Source organism: Dermatophagoides pteronyssinus, unplaced genomic scaffold, assembly GCF_027571235.1.
Source record: "Dermatophagoides pteronyssinus isolate colony J.1.1.1.1 unplaced genomic scaffold, Derpt_VIB-CSIC_2022.12 sq0004, whole genome shotgun sequence".
In the NCBI taxonomy this organism is placed as follows: Eukaryota; Metazoa; Arthropoda; class Arachnida; order Sarcoptiformes; family Pyroglyphidae; genus Dermatophagoides; species Dermatophagoides pteronyssinus.
In genome coordinates, this window is record NW_027461528.1 from 1,056,421 (window position 1) to 1,072,485 (window position 16,065).

Consider the following 16,065-nt stretch of genomic DNA (forward strand, 5'->3'; position numbering starts at 1 on the left):
GGTGGTCAGGAAATAAATATGATCGATATTTTTACACTAATTTTGGTCGAAACAAAAAACGATAATCAGAAACGAAAATGCGTTCAACATTCATTCCACCCACACTTGGATGAAGAGAGAGGGAGAGAGGTCGAATGAAAAAAAATCATCATATATAATGTAATAAACGGATGTATTGAACATCCGAACATTTTTTGAAAAATCGATCAAGTTATAAGGCCAAGTGAAAGCAAAGCAAGTGAATGATAAATTTATCAAAAAGCAACCAACCAACGAAAAAAAAACAAAAACAGGAAACTATATAGGATACAGATGGTTGGAAAAAAAATGTCATCATTCTTCTTCTTTTTCTGGCTAGAAGTAATACAATATTTGTTAACAAAGGTAAAGGCAGAGCAAAATTGTGATAAGAAATATTTTTTTCCATTTGTCATTTTGGCGTGTGTGTGTTTGGTGATATCGTCAGGAATTGTCGTTTCGAAAAAAATAATTTTGTTTGGTTGGTTTTTTGAAAGTCCTGTATATAGATAAGATTTTTGGTGAATTTTGGCTGGTTTTTGCTGTTTTTTTTTTTTTTTTTTTTTTTTGGTATACAAAGGGCTCGCACCCAAAGTTTTTTTCTTCGTTACGTCTCGTAACAACCAATGTTCCATTTGGAACATTGTGAATGCATTTGACTATATAGCTCCCTGTGATATATACATTCATTGAATTTAGGTTTATCTTCATTTTGAAACACTTGGAACGCCATTTTTGTTGTTGTTGTTGGATTTTTTTTTTGCCTTCATTGTACAACTACATCGTCCTTGTTGGTATGTGTGTGTGTGTTTGTGTCTATATAACCGGGAAAAAACCAGAAAAAACTGGGTATCCGAAGATTTTTTTTTCAAAAAAAATCCCATATGTATTGAGTCAGAATACTTGAATGTTTTTCCCCCATCCACCCAAGTTTATATTTCCCCTTATTTTTTCAGTAGCAGCAGTCAAATTTGAGCTTTATTTTCGAGTTTGAATCCCAAATTTTTTTTATTTTTGATGTTGTTTTTGTCCCCCCTTCCATCACTCACATTGACCATCCAATTAGTCAAAGATCTTCTTCGTCATCATCATCATCATTATAGACGTCATTCAATTAATCTTTTCTGCTTCAAAATTTTTTTTTCTTTTGTGGTTTTGGTGGTTTTGTTTCTTAAATTTAAAATTCTTCCGATCATTACTTTAGTTGACGTATCAAGAATCTGTCAAGAATCGATTTGGTTTTTTGCAGCTAAGAATTTTTCAAATTTGAAACGAACATTTTCCTGTTGGTTGAGTAAAGTCACACCAAAAATAAAATTTATCGATTCATAAGTGTGATCAACATTTTTTCAAACACAACATTCATTCATCATTCATTCGTTGTGTTAACATTGTGATTCATTTGAAATCAATCATCTGGTTTTCATCAGATTCATTCATTCATTCATTGTCATTAAGCCGAAGAACAAAATTCACTGCTTGTAACAGTAAAACCCAAGCCAATTGAATTGAATTCAATCACGAAGAAAAAAATCAATATTGCCATGGTTTCAAAATGGGCGACGACAACAACAACGACGACGACAATGATGATGATGACGATAATGATGGTAAAGGTGGCGGTGAAGAATTGTTAATCAATTTTCAAATCAAAAAAGAGAGAAAAAAAAATGATAAATTTTCTTCAAAAATGATTGAATATTTCCAGCTATTTTGTTGTTGTTAACAACAACGACGATAAACAAACAAACAAACCAAAATTATTATGATGGCCAGGAAAAAACAAAACTACAAATAATTTTTTGGCTCAATCAATTTCTCAACAACAACAACAACAAATTGAATTTAATTAATTGAAAAAAATTTTAAAGCAATTAACCTTCACATACACCTACACACACACACACACTCACAGGTAAGTGTTGCTGATTTGCTTTTGGATAATTTACCTGAATTAATTAGTTAATTAATTATTTTTGGAACAGAAAACGAAAATATCAAAAGAAAAGAGCTTCGATTATCATTAATCGGATTATCATCTTTCCCACAAAAAAACTTAATTTCCCAAATTAAGTTAGTTCAATATTCTTTTTGTCTTCATTTGATGTGCCAGCAAGCAAGTGAAAAAAATCAAATGTAAAATTCAAAAATCGAAAAAAAAATTGAAAAATCCTAAAGTCAAAAACAATGGCAGATTGTGTGAAAAAATTTTTTTCACCACGTTTATTGGATTATATTGTTATTGTTGGTACACGAACACCATCATCAACACAATCAGTACAGCTACCAGAATTATTACGTCGTTATCCACCTGAAGATCATAAAGATTTTCCATTATCACCGGATGTTGTATTTTTTTGTCAACCAGAAGGTTGTATTAATACGGATATAAGACGTTTATCACAAAGGGATACAAATTCATTTGTATTTGCATTAACCGAAAAAGATACATCACGTGTACGTTATGGTATTTGTATGAATTTTTATAGAAATTTTGATCTACATACACCACGTTGTTCAAAATCAGGTGATGATAATGATAATGATGGTAATGGTTGTGGTAAACAAACTACTGGAAGTAGTAAAACCAAACAAAGATGCCTTTCCTTGATATCATTATGTATTATATCACATCATCCATTTTTTTCAACATTTCGTGAATGTTTAACAATATTAAGAAAAATGATTTTTATGTTTAGCCAAAGAAATAGAGATAAAAAACATCGAAGGTAAGAAAAGAAGAAAATTTCTGAAATTTTTTTCCAGAAACAAAATTTTGATTATTTTTTTATTTTTTTTGTTTTATTTTCATGTATTTTATTCAGAGATCTTGTATGGACATTATTAACAACAAAATTTGAACCAGATTTTACAAAAATATTACCCGAAAATATTTTAAATGATGTTTGTGAAATTGAAACATGGTGTTTACGTTTATTAAGTTCACCAGTACCTGTACCGGGTAAAACAAAAGTTGAATTAGAAATATTGGATCAAGAAATTCATCAACCATTAATATTAGCATTACCTGATCATACAAGATTTTCATTAATAGATTTTCCATTACATTTACCATTAGAATTATTAGGTGTTGAAACTTGTTTAAAAGTAATAACAATGATTATGATGGAACATAAAATTGTTATACAATCAAGAGATTATAATGCCCTATCAATGTCAGTTATGGCATTTGTTACAATTATTTATCCATTTGAATATATGTTTCCTGTGATACCATTATTGCCAACATGTATGAATTCAGCTGAACAGGTAAATTACGAAAAACAAAAAAAAACATTAACAAATTAATTGATTTTTTTTTTGTGGTCTAGTTATTATTGGCACCAACTCCATTCATAATAGGTGTTCCATCATCATTTTTATTATATAAAAGAAATTTCAAATTACCCGATGATGTTTGGTTAGTTGATTTGGATACAAATAAAATAATTAAACCAACTGCTGCTGATGATCTACCACCATTACCTGAACCAGAAGGTAGTACATTGAAAAATCATTTTAAACAAGTTCTTGCATCAATGTCGATAACAAATCCGGCTCAATTAAAACAACAATCAATAACAAGCAATAACACATCCTTACATTCCATACAACAACAACAACAACAACAAATCGGTTCAAATCGTATATTTGATCCATTATCATTTGGTAATGATGTTGATTCGGTTGATATTGCTGCCCGTATAGCGATGGTTAAATTTTTCAATTCAAATGGTTTATTATTGAATTTTTCTGAATATACACGAACAATACGTTTATTTCCAAGACCTGTTGTTGCCTTTCAAATCAATTCATTTCTACATTCACGTCCTAAATCATCTGTCTTCCTAACTAAATTTGTTCAAACTCAGGTAAAAATTTTTCTATTATTTTCCAATATTTATCATCAATGTCTTTTACATACTTACTAATTAGGCTGTTGAATTTTTTGCCGAATGGTCATTATGTCCTGATAATGTTGCCTTTATTCGTGTTCAAAATGGTGTTTATGATCCAGCGATTATTGGTGATAAAGCTAAATGGTATAGCTTTCAATTGGATACAATAAATTTTCGTGTTTGCAGTAATGTTAATTGTAAATTGACAAAAATTTTTAAAGAATTTTTGGAAAAAGAATTACAAGATAGTGATGATGATGATGATGATGATGACGATGATGATGATGACGATGATAATGCAAATGATGATGATGATAGTATTGATGAACCAAGTACATCATCATCATATTCATCATTGAATGAATTTGTTGAACAAATGTGTAATGCAAATCGTATCAATTCCGAGTATTTAAGTGAGTTTTCATTCTTTATCCATATCTCTTTTCATTTGATTTAATGTTTTTTTTTTATTTTTCCAAAATCACGCGATACTAGATACATTAAGAGATCCATCAAATTCAAGTTTTACATTATGTGATACAAGTTTAATATTTCATCCACCTGAATCAATACAATTAACATCAATACCTGAAGATAATTATTATGATAAAATAGATAATAATGATTCGAATGTTGATATTGTTCCAATAATAACTGCACGAACAAAAATTCGTAGAAAATCTTCCATACAACAACAATCAATACAACAACCAGAAATACATAAATCATCATCATCATCATCGAATTCAGATTCAGATGATGATGATCAACAACATGAATTTAAAACAACCACATTATATGAAAAAACAAACATCACTTTACCGGATTTAAATCAAATAACATCAAATTTAAATAAAGTAACAAGTGAAAGTACTGAAACAATGGAACCAATTACCGAAATTAGTCGTAGTTCAACACCAAAAGCATTAGAAAATATTAGCTATGCATCAAGTTCATCAATACCAAACATATCACCATCAAATTCATTGGATAAATCATCCGGTACATCAACACCAACATTAACAAAAGCTATATCAATATCATCAGTATTTTCACGTTCACAATCACAAACACATCGTGATTCAATATCGGGTGGTCATTCAATTCTAGATCGTTTAACAAATGAAGCAAAAGATATGGCACGTGAAGCAAAAGCGGTGGCAAAAGAAGTTGTAGCAAAACCAGCTGCACAAGCTGGTAAGAAAAAATTCTTAGCTAAATTACAAGATTTTGGTGAACCAATGAAAGGACAGGCAAAAGAATTTTGGCGTTATTCAAAAGAAGAAAATGAACAACAACATCATCATCATCATCATCAACAACAACAACATACACCACAATCAACAAATGTAGATAATTTTGGACTTCCATTATCATCATCATCATCATCAATCATATCATCAATGTCAAATGATTTTAATGGTCTTGCCGATAAAACAGCCGGTATGTTATCGGGTTTTTTTAGCAAATCAAATCTGGCCAAAGTAAAAGAACGTACACAACCATTTGGACCATTTCCAAAAGGTAAAAAAGGTTTGATTGAAAAATCAAATTTAATTCGTCATACATCAGGCCAACAACAACAATCGATTGAACAAAAAAATCAAAATCATAGGTAAATTTTTTCTTAATTTCTATTTGTTCGTCTGAAGGGTTAACTAATAATTTTAAATTTATACAGTGATAATCAAATATTCTTAAAAGATTCAATAAATTCAGTATTGGATGGTGAAGGTATTGGTTGGTTAAAATTATCAAGATTAAAAAAATTAATGGAAGATGAACAATATCGTTCATTAGTAATACAATTATTAAATAAAGCTGTACCGAGAAAAATTGGCCCTGATGATCATATTGAAGATGTACAAATACCACGTAATGTTTGGAAAGGATTACTGAAAATTCTGAATGCAATGATTTATGGTTTAGAACAAAATTATTTTCATCATCCATCCAGTAATAATAATAATAGCGGTAGTGGTGGTATGGCAAGTACATTTGCAATATTAGAAATTGCACATACACATTATTGGGTTAAAGAAATGACAGCGGAAGAAAAATCATCAATAGCAGCAACAACGGCAACTTGTTCACAACGTTCAACACCATTTGGTTCGAATGAAAATCTTTCAAAATCGATTAATATTGAACAACAACAACAACAACAACAACCATCACCTGAATTACAATCCGAAACAAAAGGAACAATAATATCAAAATCAAATGAACAACAACAACAACAAACAACACCAAATTGGAAACGTAATCTAATGTTAAATCAATTAATTTCATTTGAATCGGATGTATTAAGTGATGCATCACCGTCATGCAATGTCTCTGATGCCGGATCATTGACGGTAAATCCTATTTTTGGCACGAAATTATTCAACAGCAATTCTTTTCGTTCTACCTGTTCTGACACTGATATAGAAGTAATTTTTCCACTTATTCTTTCTTTTTTTGTTTGTTTTTAATAGACCTTTCCTTTTCCACGTTTTTTTTCTGTTCAACAATTTTACATTTAACAACAAATACCATTTAGCTATTTTTTAGGGAAACCAAAATTCTTTGCATATTTCGTAACCAAAAGAATTTTAAGCTAATTTTCTGAATTGTTTTTTTCTTCAATAACAGGGATTACAACAAGGTCGACAATCACGTACATCAAGTGTATGGAGTAGTAAATCATCAATATCGGCTGGTTTTCGTTATCATGGTGGTGCATTAATCGGTTCAATACCGATGGAAATTCAACGATATTATCTATTTGAAGGTATTATTGGTAATAATCGTTCAAATCTATGGGATCAGATGCAATTTTGGGAAGATGTATTTTTGGATGCTGTTTCACAAGAACGTGATCTGATCGGTATGGATCAAGGTCCAGGTGAAATGATGAGTAGATATCATACATTATCGGAAATTGATAAAAAACGTTTAGAACATGAAGAGGATCGTTTATTAGCAACATTTTTATATAATATGACTGCATTTATGATTATGGTCAATATTGATCGTACCGAAATTAAACGTAAATGTCGTCGTTTATTGGGTAAATATATCGAAAAATAAAATAATAATCATAATTATCTTAATTGTAATTGTAATTATAAATAGGTAAATGTCATATTGGTCTTGTTTATTCAGCCGAAATTAATGAAGTATTAGATCAAATTGATTACTTACATGGTAATGATATTGATTTAAAACCATTATCAACAAGACAAATACATCGGCAAACATTTACTGTACATATGGGTACTGATTCATTGGGTGATATGATGTTCATGGAGGTACGTGATGATGGTCTCATATTACGTTCAATAAATGGTATTATTATTGAACGTTGGTGGTATGAACGTTTAGTCAATATGACTTATTCGCCCAAAAATAAAGTATTATGTTTGTGGCGCCGTAATGGTGCCCATACACAATTACATAAATATTATACACGTAAATGTAAAGATCTTTATTATTGTATTAAAGAATCAATGGAACGTGCTGTACAAAATGGTACAGGTACATTGCCAGGTAAATTTTGTTAATTTTTAAAAAAATTTTTTATTTTTACTAAATTTTTTTTTCATTATAAAAAAAAGGTACTGAACTTGGTGGTGAATTTCCAATACAAGATATGAAAAGTGGTGAAGGTGGCCTATTACAAGTTTGTATGGAAGGCGTTGGTTTATTATTTGCCAATAGTAAGGTAAGTCTTTGGTTTACCTGATGTTTGATTCAATTTTTATTCTTTATCTCTCTCTCTCTCCTCATTAATTATATTAAATTGAAAAAAATAAATTTGTTGTTTGTAATGTGTGATGTGTGAGACCATGTACATCTATGAACTTGAAATTGAAAACAGAATAGGAATATTTTTTTTTTGTTTTGTTTGTGATTGGTAATTTGTATTTTGTTTTCACTGAAACTTATGATTGATTGATTAACAATCTTTTTTTTTGTTTGTTTCTGTTTTGTTTGATCATCGTTGATTAGTATTTTACTTGAAGAAATATTTCATCAAATAATTAAATGAAACAACAATGTTTTTTTTCACATTCCGTTTTCAATTTGTTTGAATTTTAATTTAATTTTTTCTGATTTCATTTTTTATTTTGTCCCACCGAAAAAAAAACAAAATCTTTATAACCAAAGATTGACCAGATTGATTTGTTTTTTATTTCATTATTATTTTTCAAATTTAAGTTTGCGCCTTTGATTTTTTTTGTTTTGTTTCGAATATCATCATTATGATTCGGTTGTGTGTGTGTAAACATTTTAACCATTGATTGATTGATTGATTAAGTTGATTGATAATTATTTATTTCGGACCACTCAAAAAATATCAAACAAAACAGACAAGACAGATGAACCAACCGATCTACCAATCAACCAAACAAAATAATCGAGATTAGTTAAACAAAACAAAAAAAATTATTATTGGAGAATCGAATCAAATTCCGTATATGATAATTTGATTGATTCAAGATACTACACACACACGCACATACATGCATACAATTGAATAAAATTATTTTTCCTAGATGTTTGTTCGTTTGTTTGTTTTTCTCCTCTGTTATTTTTTTGTTTGTTTTTGTTTTTCAACCCTAGACTTTTTAAAATTTGAGATGGTCCTTTGATGGCTAGGATGTTTTATTTCATTTCATTTTTCCTTGTTTTGTTTTTTTTTAATTTTATAATTTTCAAGTCTTCTTTCATCTATACAGGAAATTCAATTCTAAATTCACATTAGTAAAATAGTAATCTTGCTTGTGAATATTCTTGGTTTATGTGTGTGTGAGTTTGGTGTGTGGGATTTTTGCATTGAAATATTTAATCATTCATTAAGTTTTTTCCATAGACAAATAAACAAACACACATACCAAATACTAATTTCGTTGTTTACTTAAAAGACAAAAATCTATTAAATTTTATCAAAATTCATTGATTCATTTTCTTTTTAATTCTTTCTTTTTTTTTCTCTATCATTAATCCTTTCCCAATCAAAATCCTACCAATTGATCTATCTTTGCAACAATGTTTTTTTTCTTATAAATTTTTTTCTCTCTCTCTCTCTCTAAATTGAAAACAAAAAACTATCAATTCCTACTACTTTGGATTAGGATTTTGAGGTATATTATTATATTTATTTATAATTGAAATAATTTATAAAAATTGATTTTTATATGTAAAAAAATTCTTGTAGAATTTTGTAGTTTTTTTGGTTTTCATTTGCTTCAGTTTTTCTTTTTTTTTTCGTTTCTCTCTTTCTCTCCATCTCTTTTGTTTATTGTTGTTCGTTTTCGTTTTGTTTTTTATTTGATTTTGTTTTTCAATTTGATTTTTGTTTTTTCCCAATCACACAATATTCAAATCGGTCGGGATATGTTATTTTGTCGACTTTTTTAATGCAAAAAATAAACTGAATATAAAAAATACACTAACAAACAAGAAAAACCACCCCGAATTTCACCCAGTAAAACCAAATAAAACCTAATTTCACCGGAATTTTTTTTTCTGTTTGTTTGTTTGTTTGAAACCTTTGTGCACCACATACACACACTTAAAACTAATTTTGACACAAATTTGATATCCGTTTACAACAACAACAACAAAAAAAATGACATAGAAACTATGCTGCTTAAGAATGTTGTGTGAAGGTGTGTGTGTGTGTATCTTTTTTATTTGATGCTGAAACAAACAAACAAATTTTAGAAAATTGTCCAAAAAATTCCATTGATTTTTTTTCAATAATTTTTTTTACTAATTTTATTTAGTAGTAGTTAGTTACTAGTAGTAGTAAAATTAGTTAATTGGAATAATTTAGTCATACAAAAAGGTATCTTTTTCCGGGGTTTTTTAAATAAAAATTGTTTCATTTATTTTGCTTTATTTGTTTTATTTGATTTTTAATTTTGTTTATTCCCAATTTGGTTAATTTTATTTTATTTCATTTTTAATTTTTTTTCTTGAAAACCATCTCAAATTTATCCAAACAAACCCCAAAAACATTAAATGTTTATCCAATTTTTATGAAGTTTTATTTTAGTCGCTTTAAAATCTATGTGTGTGTAATAATAATCTATATAAACAAAAGGAGAGAATCGTTTTTTTTCTGTATTAGAATTTTAATTTTTTCAATTTAGTTCATTAGCAGTAGTAATAGTAATTTATCAATTAGTATCCAATTAGTGGAATTAGTAGCCGGTTTTTAATTTTCAATTTAGTCAAAGAATTTTTTTTTGATTTTCTCTCTCTCTTCCTCTCTTTCATATACCACAATCAAAATCATAGATGATGATTTGTTTTTTGATTTTTGATTTTTGATTTTAATTTAATTTTTGTTTGTTTGTTTGTTATCGATCGTGCTTGATTAATTGATTGATTGATTTTGGTGTGCATTTTGTCCATTTTGCCTGCCGTAATTATCGTTTTATTTTTTTAGCTTGAATTTTATTTTTTACCTTTGCTTAGTCGGTTTTTTCGTATGCATGTATGTGTGTGTGCGTTTGGTAACTACAGGTTAAAAAATTTTAAAAAGCATCAAATACATCTACCAAATTAGAACACACCAATACCCGAATCAAATCAATAAACACACACACACACAATACACGTCAGATAAAACATTTAACACCGATATTCGGGAATTCTTCCTTTTATATACAAACAAAGTTGATCTTCAAAATATCATATCCTGATCTGATTGGAATTTTGTTTTTATAAATTTCATTTCAAGTTTTATCAATTTTAAATTTTATTATTTTCTGGTTTGTTTGTAGTTTTTTTTCATTATTCAGGATTTTTTGGTTAATTATAAACATTTTTTTTATTCATTAATTAATTCTAATTATTATCTCTTGTAATTTTTATTTCCAATTTCTTTCCCAATATTATTTATTCATTTCATTTTTTCGCTTAATGATTAATTGATTGAATGAATGGAAATAGTTTTTCATTCGTTTGGAAAACATACGAAAATGTTTTACACAAAAAGGTGGAATATTTATCATCGAAGAATTCAGTAAGAATTTTCTTTTCACACAATTCTTTTTTTGTCATCTCGTTTCGCTATCATTTCGTTCGTTTTTTTTTATTTTGATCGAAAATCTTCCATAGATCCTAAAACAAGACAAACAATTCAACGAAAATATCGTTCACAAATGGCCGATCAAATATGTTATGCTGTACTTTGTGTTTTTAGCTATATTGCTGCTGGTCTTGAACAACATAAACGTCAACAACAACAACAACAACACCAACATCATCAACTACATGGAAAAATGGATACAAAAAATCTTTGTCCAACAAATATTCAACGATCATCATCATCATCATCATCGACAGCAACAACAACAATAACAACAACAACAACATCATCATCATCATCAACAGTAATCAGTGCAATACTTGTTCCACAATCTCAACAACAACAACAATCATCAAACTGAACAAAAATCTAAAGAATTTTAGGAACTTTTGTTTTGACAAACTTGACAGAGAATTGGTTAATTCTGTTGTACATTTTGTCTGTGTGTGTGTGTGTGTTGGTTTTCCTTTGTGTTTAATTCTTCTTTTTTTTTCATTTAAAAAAGTTCCTTATATTCTTATCATCATCCATATCTTCATCCATTACGTTAACCGTCCATGTTTTGTTTTGTTTTGTTGTTACTCCCCCACACACAATAGAGAATCCCACACAAATGAATTCATGAATGAATGAGAATCACACACACACACACACACAAAGATTTCTTAATTAATTGTACTTTTACAAATTGACAAATTGGAGATAGATAAAGTATAGAAATGAAACTTTCATCATCATCATAATCATCATCATTGTTGTTTTTGTTGTTATTATTGTGAATTTTGTTTTGTTTTGTTTAGGTATTTAAATTCATCATCGTTATCATCATCATCATATCATATCATCATAATTAGGATAAGCTTATATTTCAATAAGGATTAGTGTAATGTTTGTTTGTTTGTTTGTGTAATGTTTGTATAGAAAAACTTGATTATTATTTGAACTAAACTTACACCACCAAGCAAAAATTAACTTTGTATTTTGATCTTTTTTTTCTAGAATCTTTATATTTGTAAATTGTGTTATAATAATTTGAAATAAATATCGATTTTTTTTCGGAAATTTTCAATTTTTTTATTTATTTTTTTTTGCTAATAATTTCTATTTAATTTGGACAAAAAGGGTTTAGGGATTTTTTTTCTTTCTTTGATTGCTTCTTCTGAATTCTTTGGAATCAATGTACCATCGAACCATTTGTCATTGTTGTAATGTTGTTATTCTGTCCATTGTTTACAATTGTTGTTTTACAATGACCATTTTCATCGATATTGTTTGTATTGTTGCCATTGATTGTTGCTGTAGATTTAACATATGCTTGGTTATGTGATTTTTGTGCACGGCCAGATGGATCCATTGGACAACCCCAATCAGTTCGTGGTATCCATCGTACAATACTTTCCATACAAGCTGGTTGTGGATAATGCATTTCAAATATTTCACGATACCAATATGCTTCTTTAGTCATTGGTGTATCCATTGGCCATCGTTCATGTCGTAAATCAAACATTTGATCAGTTATACGATGTTCAGCTTCTGCTTTCAATGAATCAATCCATGAATAACCAACACCATCAGAAAATTGTTCTTTTTGTCGCCATAAAATACTATCCGGTAGATATGGTTCTTTATCCGGATCATCCGATGTATCGAATGCTCTAATCATCAAAATATAAAAAATTGGTAATTAATTTTCACAATAAAATTATTATTATTGTCTTACTTTCGAAGAATATATTTTTCAATACGATTTTTCGAACACATTTTTTCTCTTGGATCAATATTCATAACCGTATCAAGAAAATCTTTATCCAAAAATGGTACACGTGCTTCAAGACCCCATGCCATTGTTGATTTATTTGCACGTAAACAATCCGATGTATGAAGATTTTTAACACGTTTAACTGTTTCTTCTTGAAATGCTTGTTCATTTGGTGCTGAATGAAAATAAAGATAACCACCAAATATTTCATCCGAACCTTCACCGCTCAATACCATTTTAACACTATTTGCTTTGATTTTTCTTGATAACAAATACATTGGTGTACTTGCCCGTACAGTTGTTACATCATATGTTTCTAAATGATAAATAACATCGGAAATTGCATCCAAACCTTCCTGTACTGAAAATGTATATTCATGATGTACTGTTTTAAGAAATTTACCAACTTCTCTTGCTGCAACTAAATCAGGGGATCGTAAAGTTCAAAAAAATTCATTAAATAGATAATTTGTTCAACTAGGATAGGATCAAGATTTGAAAAAAAACGTTATTTATATAATACTTATCTGGTAATCCAATCGAAAATGAATGTAATCTTGGCCAATAAGAATCAGTTTGTTCATCACTACTACTACCACCACTACTATCACCATTATTTGCTATTACTAAATCTTCATCATTTGATGATTTGTTAAAAAATTGATTATTAGCAACAAATTCATGTTTAAGCATACGACGTGTTTCACGTGCTGCAATTGATGCAATAACACTTGAATCTAAACCACCTGATAACAATACACCATATGGTACTTCAGACATTAAACGTTTTTTAACAGCTTTTGTCAGTTTTTTACGTATCATTTCATAATCGACTGGCTGTTTAGTTGGTATCAATGATTCATTATACCATTCTGGTTGATACCATTGTTGAAAAGATTTTTGTTTTGAATTATAAATATGTCCAGGTGGAAATGACATTATTGTATCGCATAAATCATTTAAACATTTCATTTCGGATGCAAAATATAATGTTTCTGGTTGATTTTTATTATAACCATAATAAAGTGTTGTTACACCGATAGCATCTCTTGCAACCAAATATGATTTATCATTATTATCATATAATACAAATGAAAATATTCCATCCAAATATTTAACAAAATCATTACCAAACATACGATAAAGATGTATAATTACTTCACAATCCGAATAGGTAACAAATTGACAATCTTTTAATAATTTATTTTTCAATTTACGATAATTATAAATTTCACCATTAACAGTTAATATTAATGATTTATCATGGCTAACAATTGGTTGGGCACCTGAATCAACACCAATTATAGCTAAACGTTCATGACAAAATATATTATTATCCGATATAACACATCCTGACCAATCTGGACCACGATGACGAATTCTTTATTTTTTTATTTTTTTCGTAAACAATCAAAATTACAAAATTGAATTACAAAAAAATTGTAATGAAATTTGATACCTTTTCGAATGATTCAATGCTTTTTGACGAATTTTTTTTACATCATCATTTTTTGAATAATTAAGTACGGCAAATATTCCACACATAATGATGATGATGATGTTTACACAAACTAATTAAAATCAAAATCGAAATCGGAATGAAATTGAATGTAAATGGATGGAATTATTATAGTAAATCACACAAAACAGCCAATACGAATTTTAAAAAATGAACGAATCAACCAACCAACAAACAAACAAACAAACAACCAACCAACAACACAAACTAAAATCCAAAAAGAAAGATTATTTTCATTTGAAACGGCTTTTTATTAATTTTTTTTTTCGATCATCATCATCATCATCAGTCTTATGATATTTTTTTTTTTAATTCAATCATAATCATCAACCACCACTGATGTTTAACCCGAACATTTGATATTTGAAGCAGAAAAAGAAGTACGTAATGATTATTATTATTGGGAAAAGCAGCGGCACATGGCAAAAATAGATTGGTATTCCGTTCTCTCTTTGGCTTATGAAATAAATTAATTCCATATGATGATGATAAAGAGAAATTTGATATGATTTTTTTTTGGTTTTTGATCGATTTTTTTTCGCTTGAACTTGTATCTTTTTGCTTTGCGTCTATATGGATGGCAGGCAATGAATGAATGTATGGCAAATGATTTTCATGGCCATTTTTTTTGATGAATTTTTGTGGTCGCTATGTTGCTGTTGATGTTTGAATTGAATGAAAAAATTTCGTTTACATTGGCAAATATAGAAAAATTAATCTCCAAGTCTCCATCGATCATTTTATCCGGCGGTCATTTATAATTGAGAAAAAAATGCTGTTTTCTCTCTCTCTTTTTTCTGGTTGATTGAAATTTTAAATGTGAAAATAATATTTGTACAAACTAAATAAACATATATTTTACGCGCTTAGCAACAAGTTGTTTTTTTTAAAGTGAAAAATTTTTTCGTTAAAGCACTTAAAATTCACAAAAAAAAATTATGCAAACATTGAAAAAAAGAACACCAGAAAAAAACTGGCAAAGATTTTTTTTTTCTGTTGATTTGGAATGTGTGTGGATGTGGATTTTTTTTTGTACATTTAAATCCATATGTATCATCAATGTTGATATAGCCGTTGATTCGAATGTTTATTTTTTTTTCATTTCGTTGTTGCTATCACATATGATCGATTTTTGGAAATTTTCTTCGTTTTTTGCTTTTTCTTTGAATTTGAAAAAACACCAAGATACCAAAATAAAGTCGATTTAATGGGAAAAAAGATTTATAAATTGAAAAAAAATCACTTTTCTCCTTCTTCTTTTTTCACAAGAATGTTTGAAGATTTTTTCTAGATTAAGGAATTTTTTCGAAATTTGAGAAATTTTTTTTTTTTGGTTTGTTACTATTAGACAGAGTAAAATTTGATACGAATTACGCTTAGCTTTATTTAACTCAAGTGTTCACATATTTATATTAATCTAAGTATAATTCAATTACTAAATTCTAAATATACTACAACACTCCCCCCTATTTAGTATTAAGTCATACTTTACAAAAACTTGAAACACAAACATTTCGTAAAATTGAATCACGATTACGAAATAAATTATTGTTTGTATGACTTTGTATGACTTTACTTTGAACACCAACACCAACAAAAGAACGACTAGGCAATTGACGTAAAGAAGCAATTCGTTCTTCATCACGTTGGTACAAACGATTTCGCGATCCAACAGGACGACCAGGTCCACGACGATTTTCATTGTTAACATCGATGCCACCCTCAGATGACTCACTGACAGAAATAAAATTATCAGCATCATTGATGACATTCGATGATTCAT

At 28.6% G+C, this 16,065-nt stretch overlaps 2 protein-coding genes across 5 annotated transcripts; one reads left to right on the top strand and one right to left on the bottom strand.

Annotated features, from left to right (window-relative positions):
- Nucleotides 1-698: 698 nt before the first annotated feature.
- Rab3-GEF (Rab3 GDP-GTP exchange factor) lies at nucleotides 699-14,507 on the top strand. 4 transcript variants are annotated; one of them, XM_075819530.1, is made up of 13 exons: nucleotides 699-1,933; nucleotides 2,004-2,747; nucleotides 2,844-3,288; nucleotides 3,351-3,890; nucleotides 3,955-4,330; nucleotides 4,413-5,532; nucleotides 5,599-6,274; nucleotides 6,552-6,969; nucleotides 7,035-7,448; nucleotides 7,517-7,623; nucleotides 9,038-9,046; nucleotides 10,866-10,938; nucleotides 11,034-14,507. In XM_075819530.1, the coding sequence occupies exons 2-13, from the start codon at nucleotides 2,206-2,208 to the stop codon at nucleotides 11,363-11,365; spliced, it is 5,052 nt and encodes a 1,683-aa protein (XP_075675645.1). In that variant the 5' UTR covers nucleotides 699-1,933; nucleotides 2,004-2,205; the 3' UTR covers nucleotides 11,366-14,507. The 4 variants fall into 4 exon arrangements, with proteins under 4 accessions (XP_075675645.1, XP_075675644.1, XP_075675643.1 ...); XM_075819529.1 differs by having other exon boundaries at nucleotides 705-1,933; nucleotides 1,981-2,747; nucleotides 5,599-6,349; XM_075819528.1 differs by having other exon boundaries at nucleotides 705-1,933; nucleotides 5,599-6,349.
- On the bottom strand, nucleotides 11,589-14,511 carry AsnS (asparagine synthetase). Its single transcript, XM_027345205.2, has 4 exons — nucleotides 14,223-14,511; nucleotides 13,291-14,144; nucleotides 12,725-13,199; nucleotides 11,589-12,659 (listed from the first exon to the last, which is right to left on the bottom strand). Exons 1-4 carry the CDS (start codon nucleotides 14,306-14,308, stop codon nucleotides 12,179-12,181), a joined length of 1,896 nt encoding a protein of 631 aa, XP_027201006.2. The 5' UTR covers nucleotides 14,309-14,511; the 3' UTR covers nucleotides 11,589-12,178.
- Between the last annotated feature and the right edge of the window lie 1,554 nt (nucleotides 14,512-16,065).